Here is a 21,363-nt window from a genome sequence, read left to right as displayed (position 1 = left end):
AATAGCCGATTGGGATATTTATTTCATCTGCTGATTTGTTTGCATGTTTCGTACCAGCTAAGTTGAGAGAAAAGAGTGAGCTCAGTTTATCCATATTTCAGCTAACAGACACACATATATGTTATATACAGGCAACACGCAAACACTGCACAGCAGTGGTGACAATGACTTGTAATAAATTAGAGAGCAATACATTGCTCCTCCTTTTGTTTCCACGCAGCACATGTCTGAGTGTGCTTAATTGCCCGTTCTCAATTACCAGGCGAGAACTGAAGAGCGATCGAGGCGCGGGGAGAAGAAGGCAGAGAAATGTGAGGGAGAGCATGAGAGTGAAAGTGATTATTTGAATTACGCCTGGTAATTGAATAACCCTCCGCAGGGGAAGGCTGATAGGCCAGCAATGAGCCGAGTCGAGGCTTGATAGACGAGCGCGCGGCGCGCACGCGTGCAGAATAGCCGGTCCCTGCAGGGTCTTATTCGGTTCCTCTGCGACTGCAGTAAACACGGCGGTGTAAGCTCATTACAGGAAAAAATCATTATTTATTTTTAGCACAGAGACTGGCGTGATGTCAGTGTTTATTTTAATTTTTTTGCCTTCCGATTCGTTTTATTTAGCCGCACAGGCTCGCTGATGTCATCAACTATTGAATCTGATAGAGCTGCAAAAAAACTCCAACAGTTTTGCCCGTGGCGAAGCCTCAGCTTTGAGTGTGTCAACGGGCTGACCTCCGAGAGTCACAGAGCGGGAGATGAGATGTGAGCCACCTGCTGTGAGGCTGGGATGGGGGGGTGGAGGCGCTGCAAGGGGGGTTGAGGGATGTGGATGAATGAGCAGTGGGAGCTCTGAGAGAGAGACATGGATGACAGCGAGCATAAATAAGCAAACGACTGGAGGGACAGATGAATGAATGAGTGAGCGAATCAATAAACCCCCCGAGGAATTAACCTGCCACAGGTGCGTCTATATAGCACACCTGGGTTCTCACATCCCAACCATCATACAAGACATCTTCACTGAACTGCTGAATAAGCCTCTTACCTTCTACTTGACCAAAATCCATCTTTTTTTTAATCCCCACTCACGTAGACAAACAAAATGAGGTGGAGATCCCATCGCCAACATCCAAGACACGGGAGAAGAAGAAGCAGCAGAAGCAGCAGCTGATGACACAGATTAGCGGGGTCAAGAAGGTCTCCCACGGGCCCTCGCTCTCGAGCAGCAGCATCGCACGCTTCGGGGTCAAGACTGATAAGGAGGAGCTGCTGTCCAAGGAGCTGGAGGACCTCAACAAATGGGGCCTGAACATCTTCTCGGTTTCAGAGTTCTCCAACAACCGACCTCTCACCTGCATCATGTACGCCATCTTCCAGGTAAGGACTCCTCTACTACTTCCTACTACTTAAACGTTACCTGGGTTTCCTTCCTCATGTTTATCCCTGTATCCTTCTCCTAGGAGCGAGACCTTCTAAAGACATTTAAGATCCCGGCAGATACATTTGTGGCCTACATGATGACATTAGAAGATCACTACCATTCAGATGTGGCCTACCACAACAGCCTGCACGCTGCTGACGTAGCACAGTCCACACACATCCTCCTCTCAACTCCAGCCCTGGATGTAAGTCTTTCTGAAAGCGATGTCTTAAAGTCCGACTTGAACTCGAGGTTTGGTAATGCCAATCATTAGCTGGCCTTACAGTAGCGCTCCACTTTGGTTGAGTTCGTCCGTTTTTGAATCAGGAGCCAGAATCTGCTGAAATAAGGGAAAACTAAATTAGGAGGGTGAGCTCTTACATCACCTCGTGTGTCACTTTCCTGGATGGCTAAAGAGCTCCACGTCCTTCCGATGAATCATCTATATTTTCCCTTCTCCTCTTCTGAGAGAATCCCCCCTCTCACACGCCTTATTTGTTCAGATTTTCCGGTGAACACTTTCTAAAAGCTCTATTCAAGCTCGAGTAGCTGGTGAGATGCAGCCATGTCAACATGACCCAATCTGAAGATCCTGATTTACACTTCTAGGCTCTCCCCATCTGTCGTCATAGCAGCCAGCTGGCGGCGTATTATACTGTCACAATGTATCTTCACAGAAAAGGCAGACAGCCTATTAGCTAGCTTGTTGAGGAAATACTAATTCTCCGTCCTCGTGTGACCTTGGCAGTGTGCCGTTTTTCTTTGAAGGCAGAGTGTGACAGAAACAACTGGATTTCTCCCACATTGCCACTCAGCTGTCAGTGTCAAAGATTATCTGCTCTTTGCTTTCAGCTTCAATCTCAGGACATTGTTTAACACTGTTCCTTTCTGATTACTTTTACAGGCGGTCTTCACAGATCTCGAGATCCTGGCAGCCATCTTTGCTGCGGCTATCCATGACGTTGATCATCCCGGAGTATCCAACCAGTTTTTAATCAATACCAGTAAGTCTGAAACGCTTAAACAAAAAGTGTCCACTCATATGAGACGAAACAAAGCCATCGGAGCATGTTTAACCATCGGTTTTTAACCACTACGCAGACTCTGAGCTGGCTCTAATGTACAACGACGAGTCTGTGCTGGAGAACCATCATCTGGCTGTGGGATTCAAGCTGCTACAGGAAGACAACTGTGATATCTTCCAGAACCTCACAAAGAAGCAGCGTCAGTCCCTGCGCAAGATGGTTATCGACATGGTAGGAATTCCAGATTCTTGTTTCTTTACAATTATTTCATAGTAAAACTAAAAAAAACAGAAACTTTCCAAAGCCAGATGCTGATCAAGTGTTTTTTCTTCTTTTGTTCAGGTTTTGGCCACTGACATGTCCAAACACATGAGTCTGCTGGCCGATCTGAAGACTATGGTAGAAACGAAAAAGGTGACGAGCTCCGGAGTGCTGCTGCTAGACAATTACACCGACAGGATACAGGTATGTGTGACGTCTGCCTGAGCAGTAATAATGGCACAAGTTTGTGCACGAGGGGCTCAGTCACGTCATCCATCTCTTTTTTGTAGTCTGTGTAGTGACACAGTCTTCAACTCTGTATGACTTCCAGGTGCTGCGTAACATGGTGCACTGTGCCGACTTGAGTAACCCCACTAAGTCCCTGGAGTTGTATCGTCAGTGGACTGATCGGATAATGGAGGAGTTCTTTCACCAAGGAGACAGAGAGAGGGAGCGGGGCATGGAGATCAGTCCGATGTGCGATAAACACACAGCCTCAGTGGAAAAGAGCCAGGTATGCAGAAACTGTATTAGCTATGATGGAGAGAATTCCCAGGAAAGCTTTAAAAGACACTGACTCCTAACACTCGTTTGTTTCTTTCAGGTGGGCTTCATAGACTACATCGTACACCCTCTGTGGGAGACCTGGGCCGACCTGGTCCACCCCGATGCTCAGGACATTCTGGACACGCTGGAGGACAACAGGAACTGGTACCAGAGCATGATTCCCCAAAGTCCCTCTCCGCCCTTCTACGACCAGAGCACACACGGACACAGCGGAGGCACCGGAGGGCCGGGGGGCGGGGAGAAATTTCAATTTGAGCTGACCTTAGAGGAGGAGGACTTGGACGGAATGGAAAAAGACGGCGACGCGGAGGAAGACGAAGAGGAGGAAGAGCTGGATGAGGAGGAGGAGGAGGAGGACAGTCTAGGAGATTCGCGTTCTCCTCCGCTGGACTATTTGGACGGTCAGGAGAATGACGAGGAAGGCATGATCGAGCCCACGACAGCTATAGAGATCGTGACGCACGAGGCTTCGCCCACAGACACATAGGGCTTCCAGCATCAGGTTCACTCGGTGATTTGAAAGGCGGGTGTTTTTTTTGGAAAAAGAGGGGAAATCCTCTTGCTGTCCTTTTTAAAAAGCCCACAGAGGCAAGGGCTTAGTTTTGCCCCGCGCAGTGGCATGTTGCACTTGGGTGTTTGAAGCCAGGCACGGACGGACGGTTTCAGCGAAGCGGCTTCAGAGTTCTCAGGAAATAATTCACGCGAACAATTGAGTCTTGATGGGAAAGCAAGACTGATGGTGGAACTTGAAGGATTTCAGCCAGTTTGGAAAATGGTTACTTTTCTTTTCTGGACTGGCATTAAATGGACATTGACACTACTGAGAGAAGTTTTGTACCTTGAGACTTTTTTACCGATACACGATATGATCTAGAAGTAGCATAGAGTGAGATCTACTGATGGAGACACATTTGTATAGCAAGAGGAAGTGTTTACTTTTTTCCTGTACCATTTGTCAAAGGACTTGTGTGCCTTTTTTACTATTGTCTTTATAATAGTTTTTTATTTATTGAACACTCTAGTATGTCTGTGAAATGTTTTTTTGTTTGTTTGTTTTGTTTTTCTTAACTGAATAGAGCAAATTTTTTTTTGTATATTGAAAAAAGTCTTCCATGTATTGGGCAATAGAGATATCCAAACAAATGTCGACAAACAACTTTTGGACAAATTCATCTAAACGAGAAAACATTTCAGCACAAGTTCCTTCTTTACACGTGGAATTCAAATCCATGGTTCACGCCGCACGTTTAGCTTCTTGCTTTCTGTATCACATGTCAGTCAATGAATGTCACAGTTGCACACAAATACAACACCTCTCGTTCTTGTTAAACAGCTTTTCTTTTAGTTTTTAATGGCCTGCAGACCATTGCACTTCCTGCTGTTTCAAACCAACACTCGACTTTTCATGCAAAATGCTAAATTCCTACATGATTCCTGCTGATCTTTCAGTGTAAACTGTTTGAGCTAGACACTTTTGTCTGTTCATTTTTGCAGTTATGTTGCTGTGAAACAGGCGTTACCCACGTTCAAGCCCTCATTGCCAGATAAAATGCGCAGAAACCCGAGCAAACAGGCCCTTACGTCAAGCTGCTAAGATCTGCGATGAAAAGAAATCTGCTCAGGATAAAATGCGCAACAGCGATGAGTCTATTTTTAGCCCACAGGTATGCTACAGTGGTAATAATCCTGTTAGTTGAAACCCCCCCCACCCCGGCCTCTTTGCAATCAGGCCCAGACCAGATGATTAAAGGCGCTCTTGCAGCTGCCTGTCTGAAAGGCACTCTTCGACCCTCATCAGCGTCAGTATTCACATGGTTTACAAACCCCTCTAGGCTCCGCGGACACGACCTCAAAACAATCAGGCCAGCTATTTCTTCCTCACGCTAAAAAATCCCTGATGTTCTGCTCCTGCTCATTGACGTCAGTTGAATATTGTCCCTCCCTCTCTGCTGTATCAGGTTTCCAGGACAGTCAGGTTATGAGGATTTGGCACAGCTGGAACTGCTGGATTCAGCATGTAAGGCTATGCCTGTTTCCACAGAAAAAAGAAATTAAAAAAAAATAATAATAGGAATAATTAGGCGCTCTAGTTTAAAACAACCCCCAAAAATGTCTGATGGTTTGAAATGGTTTGCAGGCCATTAGACTTTGGCTCTCGTGGCTTCTGTAATCACGTCTTTTTCTCTTTTTTTTAATTAGTTTACTGATACTCAAAGGTACTTCAGCTGATTTCACATAAGCATGCTTAGTTTTGTGTATGGAGTATGTGAGTAAGTTTCATATGTATGCACAAGCGTTGATGTATGTATGTGTCTGGATGAGGTCTTAGCCTCATAAGGCCTTACCCCCATCACTCCAAACCTTTGTCTCTACTGTTTGTCGCTAGAAGCTCAAGTTGGTCCTTTTGCTGTTTATAACAGTGTATTTATTCTATACTTTAAGCCTGTAAATAAGAAATACTGGTTCAGTGTAAAATCTATTTTAATTTATATGCACTTGCATTACCTGGAAGTGGTGGTGTCTAATGTGTAGAAGACTCTTAATTAGAGCCTTTTTATATATGTATCATATATTGTTTTTATATATATAAATATATATAAATATATCTAAGTATATATTCGCACAATGTTTTGAGTGCCCAACAGAGCAGCAGCTAAAGAGACATATTGTTGTTGTTAGATGGAAACCTTGTATCTACGAAACAGCTTCTTTTTTTAATTTTCACATACAAGTTTAGATACATTTAAATATCATGTCACAGACAAGAACATGGAAATTATTAATATTATGCATGAATATTAAACCAAAAATGTTGTCACTTTGTTTTTCTGTCTTGAATTTCATCTAAATCTGTTTTCCAAATATCAGAGTTCTGCTGAAATAGTCTGAATCCAAGAAAATACAACACATTAAACACATTTTTGACCAACCGCATTTCACTACAAGGTTTTCATCTGACATCAGCAATTTGGTAACCCAGAGGCAACATGGAGGACACGTTAAACTGCGTAGGCTTGGATGTAGGAGTTAGGAACATCTTAGCTTAGTCGGTGCTCGGTTTTAAAGTATGCTAATAGCTTAGCATATTAGCTTAGCTCCCCTCAGTGGCTCGTTACAACCTAAGCTTCTCCATCTGGCGTTTGAATGAAGATTGCTGATATACGAGGCCAGATACAGGTTCGACTGACAAACACAAAGCGATTGTCTCCTTTTACACTTAATGCACTTCATGTAAAAGTAGATCTCATGGGGACGGTATTGTTAGCATGCTACAACACGCCCCGCACTAACATGAAACATTCTGGATTACCAACAAAAATGATCTTATGTAACTGATTGTGCTAAAGTGTTTCTGACCAAACTTGTTAGCAGTTTTGAAATTCAAATTGTCAGTATCAACATTAACTATGTTCAAGCTTCTTCTTTTTTTGGTCCTAGTTGTGTCCAAATGGTTAGCCAGATTTAGCACTATCTGCATGAGAGATGGGTTTGTTTCTTTTATTGTCAATAATATGTTCAAGTCTGCCAGTTGTTGCAGGTGGGTTATTAAATGTTTCACACAATGTATGGTATTATATTGTATATTGTGTTCAAAAATAAATCTGAAATACTTTTTCTATGAAGTGATTAAAAGCAAAGCATGAATATATTCCTACTGTGTCTGCCGTTCTTCTCCCTTTGTGGCCTTGTTATTTTCACCATGGGTGTGAGCAACAAATTGGGTCACAGTCATGCTCCTGGTGGGTTTTCACGTGTTTGTCATGTTTCATTAGTCTGCCTCACAATAGAAGACTGTATTTACAGAGCACCTGGGTCCTGTTCTGTAAAAATAGCCTGTGTATGAAAGTGTACTAAGAATGGCCTAAAATCCCTGCTAGTGGCACCTGGAGGCCTGCGCTGCTCCTGACATTCAAGCTGACTAACAAGGTATGAATTTACACAATAGTGTCCTGTTCTCAATGTCTCACTTGCCTAAAAAAAAAAAATCAAAGTCAACATCAGTGACAACTTTCTGATGCCAGGTAGTCAGAATAGGTGATCTGGAAGTCTTGGCAATCAAGGAGCAAAGAAACAATCATTCTAACTGGAACACAACTGTGAAGATTTCCTACAAAAACTTTATGATAATCAGACAGCAGATGGTTAAAAAAACAACTACTGCTGCCAATGAGACTGTTTCCAGTGAATGTGCGTAACTCTGTTAACATCCAAAATCTGAATCTATCTAGGATATGATATAATCGTCAGTTGGTGTGACGTCAGTGACTCTGCATTGAGTCCAACAGCTCGTGTGAGGCTAACTTATGTTTGATGAGCCTGAGCAGCTATTCAAGTCCAACAAGAGACATAAAGACAAAGGGGTGAATTAAAAGAGTGCTCCTGTGTACTGGTGTCTGCCCCCAATTAACAGACTTCAACACTTGGTTGTAACTCTATATTTCAAACACATGATGTTGGCATGATTCTTTTCCGTGTTCCCTTTTTCTGATTGCCAAGTGTGGAGTGGCGACACTGCTGAACTTCCAAAGTTAATTCATTTCAGCAGTTTGTCACATGTTTGTGTCACGTGATGTCATCAGCGCTTCATTAAAGGGAATGAGATGCAGCTGCTTGCTGTGGATTTACGCACCTTCAAATTCTTGCTGCCTAGAGTTAGAGGCCAATGTGGGGTCAGAGGCAGGTTAAGGGATGTTGCCATAATCAATTTTGACCTTTGACTTGAAGTCACACAAGAGAAACAAAAAATAGAGCCAGAGAGGACATTTCCTTATTTAGTCCAGCAGACTCAAAACTCAATTTACAACATGAAACCAGAGAATAAGAGCAGAGTATTGTAACACTCAGCACTACTACATAAATGTTTCTCTTAAAGCCTTCTAATATGCAATAAAAATATGGAAACCTATCAAGAAATTAAAAAAAAATCCAGACATGTAATTTTCCTTAATTAGTTGACCACAACCGAGTGCCTAAATAAATAAATAATCTGGGACTCTGGCCCGTCCAGACAGAAATAAACCATTAAATATAGAAATAATTCTCAGGTCAGGAAAGTGACGTGGAATTAAAATTGGTCCTCGTATCTGTACTATGTTCCTCCTCATTCTCTTTGATGTCCCCGTGTACGCTGCATCATCACAAAGGTTTGGCTCTAATGTGCTGAGATGGGACACAGTGTGACACAGACTCAGCGCCGCAGCCTACACGCAATCTGACAGGGCTGTCCTCATGCGACATAAGGCCTTCGCATATGAACAGAAACGCACACGTAAATACGCTGCCCGTTTTGTGCCCCAGTTAAAATGTTACACACAAACGAACACCTTTCAGACGTGCGCAAGGGTGCTTTCCAACACACACGGGAGAGATGTGAAGTGATTATTAAAAACAGATGGTACAAATGTCAAACAGAATCAATTTCTGCAGTAGCTGAAGTTTTATTTTAGATGTCAAATAACAGCTGCAGTATTGCAAAGTTTCAGCTGACTGCAAAAGACTGAAGTGTTCTGGTCTCGATGCAGTTTTTATTGCAATAAATGATTTTAAAGGTAGCTGCATTGACCTGCATTGCTATGCAAAATAAATGCAAAGTATTTCAAAACTAGAAAGTCTCGACTCGTTATCTTTATTTAGCCATCTCTCTGGGCCAAGCTGTGAGTGTTGAGCAGCAGGTGTTAGGTGAGGCCTAACTTCAGGCTCCATATGTAAATACCTGTGATCAACATAACTAGATTTTAAAAAGTGCACGCAAACTCTTCTGAGATAATATTTCCATATCAGATTCATCAGCGCTATTCCAAATTAAGGCTGAAAAAAGACAAAAACCTTCTCTTTAAACGAGGACCCGAGTGGTGGTGCACGCTCTCTGAATGCTTGCAAGCTCCATCTCTACTCAATTTGGTTCTTGGTTTATTGCAGCACCTCCTGCAGTGACTCCCTACTGATATTTACTGGAAAGGATGCAGACAGTTAAGCTGTTTTATTGCTACATTATTAAGCCGCTTTGTATAACATGTGAGACTTTGTATGTAGCCGGGAAGAGGAGGCAAATATGCTTGATTAAGCAATATTTCCAGGAATGCTCTATTGGCCTATTATTTTAACTGGAGGGTTTACAGGCTCCAGAACCCTTTGGGAGCATCCCACAGTACATAACACTGTGCCATTAGTAATTGACTTTTTTGTCTATTTACCACAACTTCTGTCTTTAAAAACATAATAAGGGCAGTTTTGCAAAGTGGACGCAGGTGTTGCAGCATGAAGCTGCCTCTTTTTTTGCAAATGACTGCAGAGTTGCTGCTCAAACCACCAAACACAGTGATGGAATTTCATTTTATAGAAAGTTTATCGTTTTTTATTTATGTAGCACAGTGGTCCCCAACCCCCGGGCCAGTACCGGTCCATGAGTCGTTTGGTACCGGGAGGCTCGGGTGTGAAATTTATGGTTTACAGTGTTTTTTATCGTTACGATCCCAAACCCTCGATCGCCTCTGTGAACCAGCCTCGAGCTTGGTACGGCTAAAAGATCATTTGATCTAAGAGATCTAGAGGGCGCATAAGGCTGCAATAAGTCCGACAAATACCCGGGAGCCTGTCCATTCAGGGCTTTGTAAGTCAACAATAACATTTTTAAATCAATTCTGAAGTGAACAGGGAGCCAGCAAAGAGAGCCAAGCACCGGAGAAATATGTTCACGTCTTTTAGTTCGTGTCAGAAGACGAGCTGCAGCCTTTGGACCAACTGCAGTCCTGCAAGGCAGGTCCGACTAACTCCAAGAGTTAGAATAGTCCAACAAGGATCGCCTGTTCAAAGTTTTTAAAAGATACTCTGTAATCTGTTTTTGAAAGGTGATATTGCTGTCAAATATAACCCCCAAATTTTTGGCGTGTGACTTAATAAGAGGCTGAAGACTGTGCAGGTTAAAATGAGACGTGCTGGGATCGTCCAAACATTTGTTCTCATTAAAGTTAAGGAAGTTAGAGGCCATCCAGGGGAAGGGTTCTAGTGGAGAAGAAGAGCTTCTCTTCAGTTGAACATAGATCTGAGTGTCATTGGCGAATAAATAGAAACAAATGTTATATTTTCTGAAAGAAAGACAGAGCTGGAGGCAGCAACTGATCTGCGGCATGTGGCCACACGGAGGCTTCTGAGTGAGGAGAAATTCTTCTTACCTAAAGACTTGAAGCATGACATGGGTAAGAGGCTTGAGTAATTCTCATGTATGACCCTTCATATGCAACATCCCAGTGACAACAAGAGCTCTGAGGCTGTCTGCGTTTGCACCCACTATAACCTTGCTTTAAAGGACAATTATGAGTGAGTTATATCACCTTAGTCTCTTTTATTCCCTCTCCGATCCTCTCATTTCCATTTGTAAGTGCTTATTGTTAAATTTATTTTAAATTTTATACTCTATATCTGTCAGTAGCTCTATATCCCCTCCAACTCCCCTTCCTCCTCTCCAATTTCCCTCTGGAAATCTCTTGCTTCAGACATAACCCAGTAAAAGGAAGGGATTTGATTTGATGGAACCGCTTACGTGCATATGACTGGCACTCTATTTCGAAGGCATGCAGTTCCACGGGGATGGGAGAGTCATCTAACGAAGCTAAAAACAGAGCAACGCATTTCCCACCAGTTGAGGTAAATGACACCACTTAACTTCTCCCCTGTGTGGCACAAAGAAAAAGATGAGGGATGTTTTCAGGCCAGAAAAGGAAATTGTAGGCTTATAGGAAATAATAGGGAATTGGCTGGAGGCTGGGAAAATCCCAAGCGTATCCTAGATGTGGATGAATGAGACAGAATAGAGAAAAGGAAGGAGGAGGAAAGAGCAGGGGGAGCATGTTGGCGTGCTTTAAAGGACATAAAAATATATCCAAAAACCAACAACAACAAAAGTGTCGATGAATTATTGTTACATTTTTAAATCAGTGCAATAATCAGCTTTCAGCGTATAGATGCTGCCAGTAAGAGAAACTTTTAATATGCATGACCTCAGCTGGAGGAACAGTGAAAAGCTCTGCTTTAAAAGAGTACATATGTAAACATATGGGTTTGATATGTAAAGAAAATCCTCACATGTATTTACATTTTGCACAGACAACAATCACAGTTTCACAACTGGAGAAAACAAACAATCTCTGCTCACCACCTGTCCTGTGCTCCGCTTCCTTTGGACTTCCTCTTCACTGCTCAAAACAAAAATCAAGATGAATGGGTGTTTGGATGTACTGGAGGAAATCCACAGAGGAAGGGGGCTTCCACAGGGCGGTTTATATACACAGCAGGTGCACAAGCAGGTAACTGTAAAGATGAAGGCTCAAACGATGTCTGGAAACCTGGCTGATTTTTATAATGCTCAGAACTCTTTTAACTTCAGCCTCGTGCACACAAACACACGGACAGCTGAAGGAAGACGGGCGTTTTTAAAGGTTGATGCTTCAATCCTCCACTCTGCAAGACCAAAGTGTCTTTGGGCAAGATTATGAAGTGACAGCAGAGAGCTGATTTGAGTGCTAATGCTCAATATTCACTTTTCCAAACTTTCCCGACTGCGCTTCGGTCTTCACTGGATCCTAAAAGACATCTTCACCTTAAAAAGGGAGGTTTCTGTTTTCATTTGACAGGAAAGCAAAGTATTTGAAAATCTGCAGTTTTAAAAAAAGTGCATTTCATTTCTGGAAACTTCACAAACTTCCTAGATGTTGACCGTTCTCTGCAGCTTTCTTGATGACAGCTAAACATATAACCACCATCTGTGTGAGAGAATGCAGACTGCATGCGAGCATGAGCCTGCAGATAACATTTAAGTTCTCTGGCGATCAAAGTTTTATTTATGTAAATAAGGAATTAACACCTTGCACAGATTATTTTCTCTGCTTGGTATGGAGTGTCTAAGTTTAGGATTCTGAGAGATTCAAGTGGGAGATCACACATACAGGATACGTTCAGTACCCAGGCTTTTTTAGGGCTGGCTGTGTAACAGGACACAGTTGTGGTGACCACACAGGGTTAAATATCTTCTCTTTTAATGCAAATGATGTGGCCTCTGCGTTTGCGTCATTGTGGTTTTATAGCTGGCTGTAGGGCCAGCTGGGTCAAACACTGCTGCTGCTCTCAGAGAAATATACTGGAGAAAATGACAAGCTTGGGAATTGATTTGAATTTGCATGAAGAATTACTGAGCTCCTTTACATCCACGAGGAGATCGTTTAGTGAAGAAGAAAATATTGATTTGATAACTGACGATTTCCTTTCAACTCGCTGTTGATGCATTTTCTGAATTTAATCATTTCTGTAATTAAGACCCTCCTTTTGTAATGAGAAAATAATAACAATACGTTTATAAAAACACATTCGTACAAGACAAAAAAAGAAAAGTAAAACAAGCAGTTACACTTTACAGTTTCACTGCAGTTACACTGGCTTTCAGGAAAGCAAGTAAATCAGTCTTGTGATGGATACATGCGGCTATTTTTATCCCCAGAGCCAATTAGAGTAGAGATGATGAAGTGGATGAGGGTGCACAGAATCACCACAGACAGCCTGTTTAAAGAACCTCAACAAGTCCTTATTGCAAGGCTCCAGACTGCAACTGATTACTTGCTTTCTGAACCAATGTCATTTAAGAAGCAAGCAATTTTTTATGAGGATGGAAGGCGAACAGGTTGTAGAGAAAAGAAAAAACAATAACCTGGTGTCATTTTTAGGGATGTTAGTCAGAAGTATAGCCACACACATGCAGACAACTATGGGAAAAATCTTCAGTGTTGTCATAGCAACATTTGCGCAGGCGCATTAATATTAGCGGCAAGCACTGGAAACATACTGGCAACAATTGTTAATGTGGGTAGTGGTGAAAAGCATTATCTAATCTTACTCTGCTCCCACCACACCCAACGTTGCCACACCTGCAGCCGAGAATATGATGCTGAGAAGGCAAAGCAGGTGAAACAGGAAGTGCAGCTTTAAAAGAAAGAAAGAAAAAAGTCAGGTTTAAGCACTGTTTCCCAGACTACATACAATGCAACAAAGAGGAAACAAAATGCAGTGTGCACAGTGCACAGTGTGGTGTTGGCGAGGTTTACAACAGCTTCAACACAACTTGCCACACCCAGATACTGTGAGATCCTTTGTGCACACTTGATCAGAATTAGGACTCCAATAGTGGAGCTTTGAAAGCGAACAGGTAACAAATATTAAATGACTTGCACCTCACAGAGCGACCGTATTGTTGCTCCTCTCGCTAGAATCATCCAAGAAGATTTATTCTCTCGATTGTCTTTCTTCATTTATTTATGTACTGGACTGCTTCATGTTTCAGTTTCAACCAGAACACATATTTATTCTTTAATTTCACAAGACAAAGTCGGAGATGGCGCTAAATATCTGATGGATCTGATGACGCCACTGGCGTCATAGCGAAATTTGACTGACAGCTATCTTTCTCTGCATTGACTTTAATGATGAACAGGTGGAAAGTGTCGTGTTTATTGTGACATTTAACGGCGCTCACAACAATTTGAAAGATAAAAAGCATAAGACATAAACAGACTCTGCCTAGCTTGGCACTAACCATCTTAAAGGCTGTGATGTTCACCAACCAAAGTACCCCTGTATTCAACATCTTTTCCTTTGACTCACCAACATGAGAAACAATTTAAAAAATAAGCTCTCATTTCTTCATTCCACTGACTAAAGGAGGGGAATTCCTGAGAATCAGAGTTTCTTTTCCTGAAGAACTATCAATTTCACTGCATCGCACTTCCTTGTTCTTTCGTTTCTTCGCAGCTGCGTCACCGAGCCCTCTGGTACTAAAGTTTATAAACCATTTGTTTCCCTCGCACAGCCAAACCAGAGGTTTGCAGCACATGTTAACAATCCCTTTGGCTTGCGTGAGACGTTGTGATGACAAACGTGTGTTTTTCCCTCACTGCTGTTGTGTAATGTCATTCCTTACAGTAATCGCCTGCACTTCAGAGCATTTATAGTTAATGGCAGGCACACTCAGCTTAGCCGCAAGGCTCGATCTGGGGTCATCGTGCCGGAGAATGGTCCTGTGACCACAGTGAAATATTTAATGGCTTTTAAAAAGTACGTAAAATTGTACCGAAGCCCTAGATTTGTTCCAGAAAATGTTACAATCAATTTGTACAGCAAAAACCTCAACTTAGAAAATTTAAGTTGGAGAAATATAAGAAAGTAAGGCCTGTCTTTATACATGTATTTATATAGCACATAAGTAGTCTGTCATACATTTAGCAGCTCCGACTCTGTTTATAAGCACAAACGGTGCGTGTAGCAGAGTATACATCAGAATATCGGCCAGAATTTTATTTCACCTGGAAAACTGGAATTATATCTAAAATGCAATATAATACCAAATAAAATATATGTTAATATAAAAAGATTTACAATACAAAATTTAAAAAAAAAACTATGCGTTAAACAAAGAGAGAAAACTAAATATATAAAAGCAGGTTGTGGTCAATTAAACAGCACACCTAATAATCAACCTCTAACAATGTGACTGTGATATGACACTTTTTCTTCTTACTTGTTATTTTATCTTATATAAAGAGAGGATGGGAAACACAGTACTTACAAGTGAGGTTACAGGACATTTTGACATTAGATGTTCTTGTACCTGTTGTACACTGAACTTGGAAAAATAGGAACAAGCTACAAAAACCCCCCAAAAAACTATGAAGCTGCATACTCTGATTCCACGTTTAAAAAGCCTGTTTTCACATATCTACTCTTGCACGTGTTCTTCTTAATTTGTGAATGTGTATAATGTGTCTTTTTTGTTATGTAGCTGTGTCAGGGAGACCTTTGTACAACACTTTTTGTAAAAGGTCTCTCTTGAAAAAGAGATCTTTCAATTAAAATGAGGGTCACTTGATAAACTTGCGTGCAACCTATCAGTGGCTACACTGATTCTAAGACTGAGATAGAAAGTGAGAGGCAGTTCATAAGTAATAACGCAGTAATACAAATACCGTAGGTCTACATAACCAGCTGGCAACAAAGTCATGATGATGTTCACAACTTGTCTCCGCTGCCCCCAAGTGGCCGGAAAAAAAATCTGTTAATTCAGGCTCAAAGTCAAACAGAAAGAAATGTGTGTGTTTGTGTTGGCTAACAAGCCTGAACATAGACAAACATGACACAGATCTGTAGTGATGTTTGCCACACAGGGTTTTATGGTTGTCTCCTTGTCAATTTGGATAAAATGGAGAAAGAAAAATAAGAATAAACTGAATTAAATAGGGACTGCGCTACTTCTTTCCTTAATTCTAACTTAATGTAGAGCTACTTCTCCTTTATTATCCCACTTCTCTCTACACACTCTTCCCAGAGCGCTGATCTATTCCAGCTAGTTGAACCAAACGTGTCCTGGTCTTGGTCATCCCGGCGGAGTGGAACAAACCTGGGTAAAAATTGTGGTTGAAGATAATGTGAGTTCTGAACACTTATGTGCTCAGTCCTTACAGGAAAAAGAATTTGTGGTGGACAGGAAATGAAGATTGGTGTGTATTCTTCAGAAGGGTGAGTCTCAGCTTCGGGGATTCTGAGTAAAACAAAGAAAAGATGAACTCAAACCCAAAACAACACTTAAAGAAAGAAAAAAAGAGGCTTGAACCACGATTTAACCACATGAATTAGACAATTCAAAACATGGTAGTCTCCCTCTTTCACTTACATGTATTTTTTCACTGCGTTTGAGCTACTTTGCTGTGATTAAACTGTCCTTTTGCATCCTTCACTAAGTGATTATGGTGAGTGCTGCACAAGTGTGCGCACGTGAATGAGCAGAGTGAGGATAAGGCAGGAAGCGTGCGAGAGAAAGCCATCCAGACAGGAGACGCACTGAACTGGGACTTTGACACGGGTTTTTTCTCTTGTATTATATCGCAGGGTCCACCAAGCCATTGTGTCGATCAGGTTGCCACGGCAACTGCACTGGAGTTGAATAAGGAGACACGTTCTCCAGACATTCCTCTGTTGGATAACATCAGCACAGTCAAATGCAGGCAACGCGTCAGACAGCAGATACAAACACTTGGATGCATAACTCCTATTCACAACTGAAGAGCGTCATTCAAACGGACCCTTTCTTCTTCACTATGCAGCCAATCACAGATCCGGACTTCCTGATCAGTTGATTCAGCCTGGTCGGGTCACCTGCTCTGACGGTGGTCTCCCATCAGATCACGGCAAAGGAGAACTTTGTCATTCATCTCATATTTGGGAGTTTCGTTTGTTCTAGCAGTTGAAATGATTATATTATCATTAGTATCATCATTACTATTATTTTGCTTCTCTATCAGCTATATTGTAGTATTGAGGTTGTGATGTGATAAGTGCCGATATCTGTCCTTGTGGCAGTGGAGCTAAATCAGTCTGTGAGAGAAGTTCTTCCAGTTTCCCTTATTTGAGAATAGCTGCTTGACTGCCACTCTTCCACTGAGACACTTTCTGATAAGACTTTGGTCCAGCTGAAGGGTCAGATGCATCCCTCGGGTCCTGTGTCAGGGCGTTGCTGGATTTGTTTTCTGTTTCTTAAGGGCATGACTTTCACATACTATTCATCTGCTGTAGATAGTGTTTCTCATTTGTTTTGTTTTTTCTTAGGCCTGCCTGTTTCCTCATTTTTTAAGACACGCTGCACAACTGGGGATAACTATCATGGAGCAAAAATACTATTTTATGCCTGTCAGACCTGCTGGTGACAAACTAAAAATACTATTTAAAATTGGTCCTTTGCCAAGTTGTCTGTTATGTGTAGACAAAGCACTGGCTCATCCCTTGAGTTATAGGGACCTTTGTATGCTTGACTTAATCATAGGTTTGTGTTTGTGTTAAGTGGCTTAAAAATGGTTTGGTAACAAGAACCGGACTGAAAATGAGTGAAAAGGCAGCCAAATAACTTTGAAAGGCCTGGAGAACTACTGGAGTGGCTGAAGACTTTTGTATAGTACTCTATAATATTTAGCATTTGTTTAACTGAGTAAATCCTAGTAAAGTTAGTAACCTCTTGTTTATTTTTAGTTTTTTTTTCTTTTCTTTAAGAAAGTTGTTTAAGATGACTGACGGTTTATTTGGGAACAACAATTCTAATAATCAGCTGTTTATTTTTTTAGAGGGAAAAAAGGTCTTAGCCTCAAGCTCCTCGTGTTCAAAAATGACTTAATCTTCTTAGTCTAAGTCTTTGAATACTGAGGGTTTTTTTTTATATAATTTATTTTATGTTTAATAAAAAATAAATAGATAATTAACTGAAGGATGTATTGCAGAACTAGTGTATCAAACTAAGTTTCAGGTCAGGTCTAATTGTGCACACATTTTAAAGCGACTGAATGACTACAATCTAAATGTACATGTTATGTTTGCTACACTGAATAATGCCACATTTAGTCTAGCTGTGACCAAGAACTGCAGATGGAACACACACACACACACACACACACACACACACACACACACACACACACACACACACACACACAAAGCCATTGCCTTTAGGCTCAAATGTTCATCTAAAAGATAAGTTAAACCTGTAGCGACAAAGGCACTGTTACCAGAATGCTATATTAATGCTTTGAAAAATAACAGGCTTTTCTGTACACGACTAAAGAAGAGGCTCAACGATCAGGTGTGGTTTGCATGCTCGGGCCAAACTAGACTCGGTGTTGTTAAATAATAAAAAAATGTGACCGAACAGGGAAAAGACTTTCTTGTTATGCAACACCATCAGACTGCGTGACAAAATATTGTGATTTGCTGGAGGAAATTACTTTCCTGGACGGGTTTGATTAAATATTAACCAATAGTTTGGGTGTGTGGGGAGGCTGCTGCAGCAGCTGATGGACAGATATGGATTAGACGACCGAGTGAAACAGGACCTCCAGGTGTTTCACGCGTGGTATCTGAATACAAATTCTGAGAAATGATGGGTGTGAAAAATGAAAATAAACAGAAAAACGTGTTACTCGCATATGTAATATCTGAATACACTTTATTTATCTCATGAGTGTACATTGCTGAAGTCCGTAAGCGGACACCAAGACCAGTCATCTCTTTTAGAAGATTGGCAGACTACATCCGAGGCTGCTTAGCATAATCTTCTTTTCAGCGTTTGAGAGGTTAAATATCGATTACACAGCATTTTTTAAATATGGAACCCATAACTCCCATAGAGTAGGTCATTTGACACTTACTGCTGTTTTGAAGACAGTAATAACAACATGTAAAATGTATTAACTACAAAAAAAAAAAAAAAAAAAAATTCGCTTCTTCTTGTACGTTAGCCAGACTTCTAACCGGAAGTGACAACCATTTGGGGGTACAAATATATGAAAATATTTCTACCTGCTAATATTTTATAAATGTTTACAGTTCAGTATGTATGTATGACTTCACCCACGTAATTGCGTCTCGATTAGCTATAATAATAAATAATACAAATTCCAAATTGCATAAAGCACCTAACAGGTGGAAACAAGCACACCTGTTGAATGGAAGAGTCTGGTAGCGGTAGGTAGAAAAAGAAAGAAAAAAAGAAGAAAAAAAAGAAGAAAGAAAAGAAGAGAGAAGGGAAAGAAAAAGAAAAAAAGAATAAAAAGAAAGAGAGAAGAAAAGAAGAAAAAGAGAAGAGAAAAAAGAAAAAGAAGAAAAGAAGAAAAAAGAAAGAAAAGAAAAAAAAGAAAGAAAGAAAAAAGAAAAAGGAAAAAAAGAAGAAAAAAGAAAGAAGAGAAGAGAAAAGAAAAAAGAAGAAGAAAAAAAGAGAAAAGAAAGAGAGAAAAAAGCAGAAAAGAAAGGAAAAAGAAAGAAAAAAGAAGAGAAAAAAGAAAAAGAAGAAAAGAAAAAAAGAAAGAAAGAAAGAAAAAAAGAAAAAGGAAAAAAAGAAGAAAAAAGAAAGAAGAGAAGAGAAAAGAAAAAAGAAGAAGAAAAAAAGAGAAAAGAAAGAGAGAAAAAAGCAGAAAAGAAAGGAAAAAGAAAGAAAAAAGAAGAAGAAAAAAAGAGAAAAGAAAGAGAGAAAAAAACAGAAAAGAAAGGAAAAAGAAAGAAAAAAGAAGAAGAAGAAAAAAAGAGAAAAGAAAGAAAAGAAAAAAAAGAAAGAAAGAAAAAAAGAAAAAGGAAAAAAAGAAGAGAAAAGAAAAAAGAAGAAGAAAAAAACAGAAAAGAAAGAAGAGAAGAGAAAAGAAAAAAGAAGAAGAAAAAAAGAGAAAAGAAAGAGAGAAAAAAGCAAAAAAGAAAGGAAAAAGAAAGAAAAAAGAAGAAGAAAAAAACAGAAAAGAAAGGAAAAAGAAAAGAAAAGTAGCGGTAGGTCATTTAGCGACTTTGCTTGTTATCGCCTGTCACGTGCATTACGAACGTTACTCCAATTTTATTATATTTTATTCCACTTATTTATTTGTTCATTATTTTTATTTATTTATTTATTTTAAACTATATTTATTTATTCCATTGGTTCCAGTAACAAGCAAGGTAATATGTCACTTCCGGCAGCCATGTCTTGCCTGACGGTAATTAACAACGTTTGAGTGTTTGAGTGGCTAACCCGCCTTAGTTTTCCCTGTTGAACAGGAGAAAGAGTTTGTTTGGTTTTACCCCATCAGAAAAGCTTTAAGAAGAACAATCTCCAAAACTTTCCAAACTGCCGTAAGTATTGTAATTTTAAGGGGAAAAAAGGGTAAAAGTTAACAAGCGAGTCAAAAGTAAAGCTTACTGGGATGCTTCTAACTGTCAGCTACAGGTGAAGCAATAGTACTAAACGCAAACTCATTAATTTAATGTGTGTGTCGCGCTTTTCAAGTGGTGTGCAGGGCTTTACCTACTGTTGCTCGCTAAAACGATATAGTAAAGCTAAATGAATCATGACATATACTAAGCTAGCTTAGTCCAAAAACATGTAGCACTACTTTAAAGGTGGGCTGGTGCTCGGCACTTATACAGAGCCATTTCCACCGTTATGTATAACTCAGTAGCCATGCCTTTGACGTAGCACAGGTCCGTACTCAAATTGACTTTAGATTGTTAAGAACATTAAAACATGGCAATGTTACTTGACTTGGGGAAAGTAGGAGACTCCAGCAACAGGCCAGAAGTAACATAACTGAACTGGTTTTACATAGAATACCATAGGGTTTAAAATAAAGTAACTATGACTCAGGTACTATTTACCAACACTTATTAATATTATTGATCCACTTGTATTCATTGAGGTCCTGTAAAGAACATCTTGCGTACTAGAAATGTAACTGAAACCTTTTTTGTTTTTTTAGTAACAGGAACCACATCAGGGAATTGGAAAAAACTCCCAAATCTCAGGGACAGAAACTAATCTCGTGAGTTATAGCTGTGCAAGTTCACATGAATGATGCGTGCACATTAAATCAGCATTGCGGTGCATTTTACCATTCTTTTTTTTACCTATAAAGTGTTGTACCAGAGTATGTTTTTGCCCAAGGCCTTTACATTTTAAAACTCAGCTGATTAACTGTGGTCCTTAAAGATTCTTGTTTTATTTGAGTATGAATGTTTGCCGTTGACCTCTTTGACCCATCTTAGTTGTGAAACCAGAAAGATAGAAGTGTATTTGTCGGTGATTAAAACACTTGGGACCTTCTTTCCAGCAGTAAATTTCAAATACACAGTCTTTTGTCCCTGATATTCACCAATGCTTTTATGAAAAGAGTGCCTTTGGGTATGCAAGCCTCTGTAGTCTGGACTGGCTCAGTTGCAGACATTAGTCACCAAGGGTCTTGAGTTCAGCGCTCCCCTGTCAGCGTTTTGGAGCAGCACAATGGAGACAGTAGCAGCTAGTTCACGTTCATTACACAATGTTCCAATCCAGCTCATGCTGTGGGAGAGCCGGAGAAGGGAAATGGTGACTTTTGATTAAATGGTTGAGTAATTGTGTTTTGCCATTAGCGTACTGCAGTCGATTCATTCATGTCGATGTTGACTGAGCTCAATGCATCGTGAGGTTTGGCTCAGCATTTGTTAGGGAAATTTACAGGAAAATCTGATGGAGTATGTTTTGTAAGAACTGCGGTGTTTATGCCTACGGAGGGGGGCGGGTAG

General features: G+C 40.5%; 2 protein-coding genes across 7 annotated transcripts in view; both read left to right on the top strand.

Annotated features, from left to right (window-relative positions):
• The window catches only part of pde4ba (phosphodiesterase 4B, cAMP-specific a), a 215,680-nt gene extending 208,764 nt beyond the window's left edge, over positions 1–6,916 (top strand). For all 4 annotated transcript variants that reach the window (XM_085436058.1, XM_085436060.1, XM_085436059.1 and 1 more), the window contains 7 exons: positions 1,088–1,371; positions 1,455–1,619; positions 2,319–2,418; positions 2,516–2,670; positions 2,782–2,904; positions 3,032–3,214; positions 3,305–6,916. In XM_085436058.1, coding sequence (XP_085292184.1) covers positions 1,088–1,371; positions 1,455–1,619; positions 2,319–2,418; positions 2,516–2,670; positions 2,782–2,904; positions 3,032–3,214; positions 3,305–3,754 — 1,460 coding nt within the window. In that variant the 3' untranslated portion in view covers positions 3,755–6,916. The remainder of the gene's footprint in view (positions 1–1,087; positions 1,372–1,454; positions 1,620–2,318; positions 2,419–2,515; positions 2,671–2,781; positions 2,905–3,031; positions 3,215–3,304) is intronic.
• Positions 6,917–19,567: 12,651 nt separating this feature from the next.
• Positions 19,568–21,363, top strand: part of sgip1a (SH3GL interacting endocytic adaptor 1a) — an 80,697-nt gene continuing 78,901 nt past the window's right edge. For 2 of the 3 annotated variants that reach the window (XM_085435825.1, XM_085435824.1), the window contains exon 1: positions 19,569–19,938. The gene's annotated coding sequence lies outside the window, so the exon portion shown is untranslated. Of the gene's footprint in view, positions 19,939–21,363 lie in introns of all 3 variants that reach the window. The other variant, XM_085435827.1, reaches the window with a different exon arrangement.

The sequence above is a fragment of the Copadichromis virginalis genome, linkage group LG17 (assembly GCF_057382275.1).
Source record: "Copadichromis virginalis isolate Kocher_CV1m ecotype Utaka linkage group LG17, C_Virginalis_male_GT1.1, whole genome shotgun sequence".
NCBI lineage: Eukaryota > Metazoa > Chordata > Actinopteri > Cichliformes > Cichlidae > Copadichromis > Copadichromis virginalis.
Note: the sequence above shows the minus strand (reverse complement) of the source record. Positions and strands in the feature narration are given on the sequence as shown.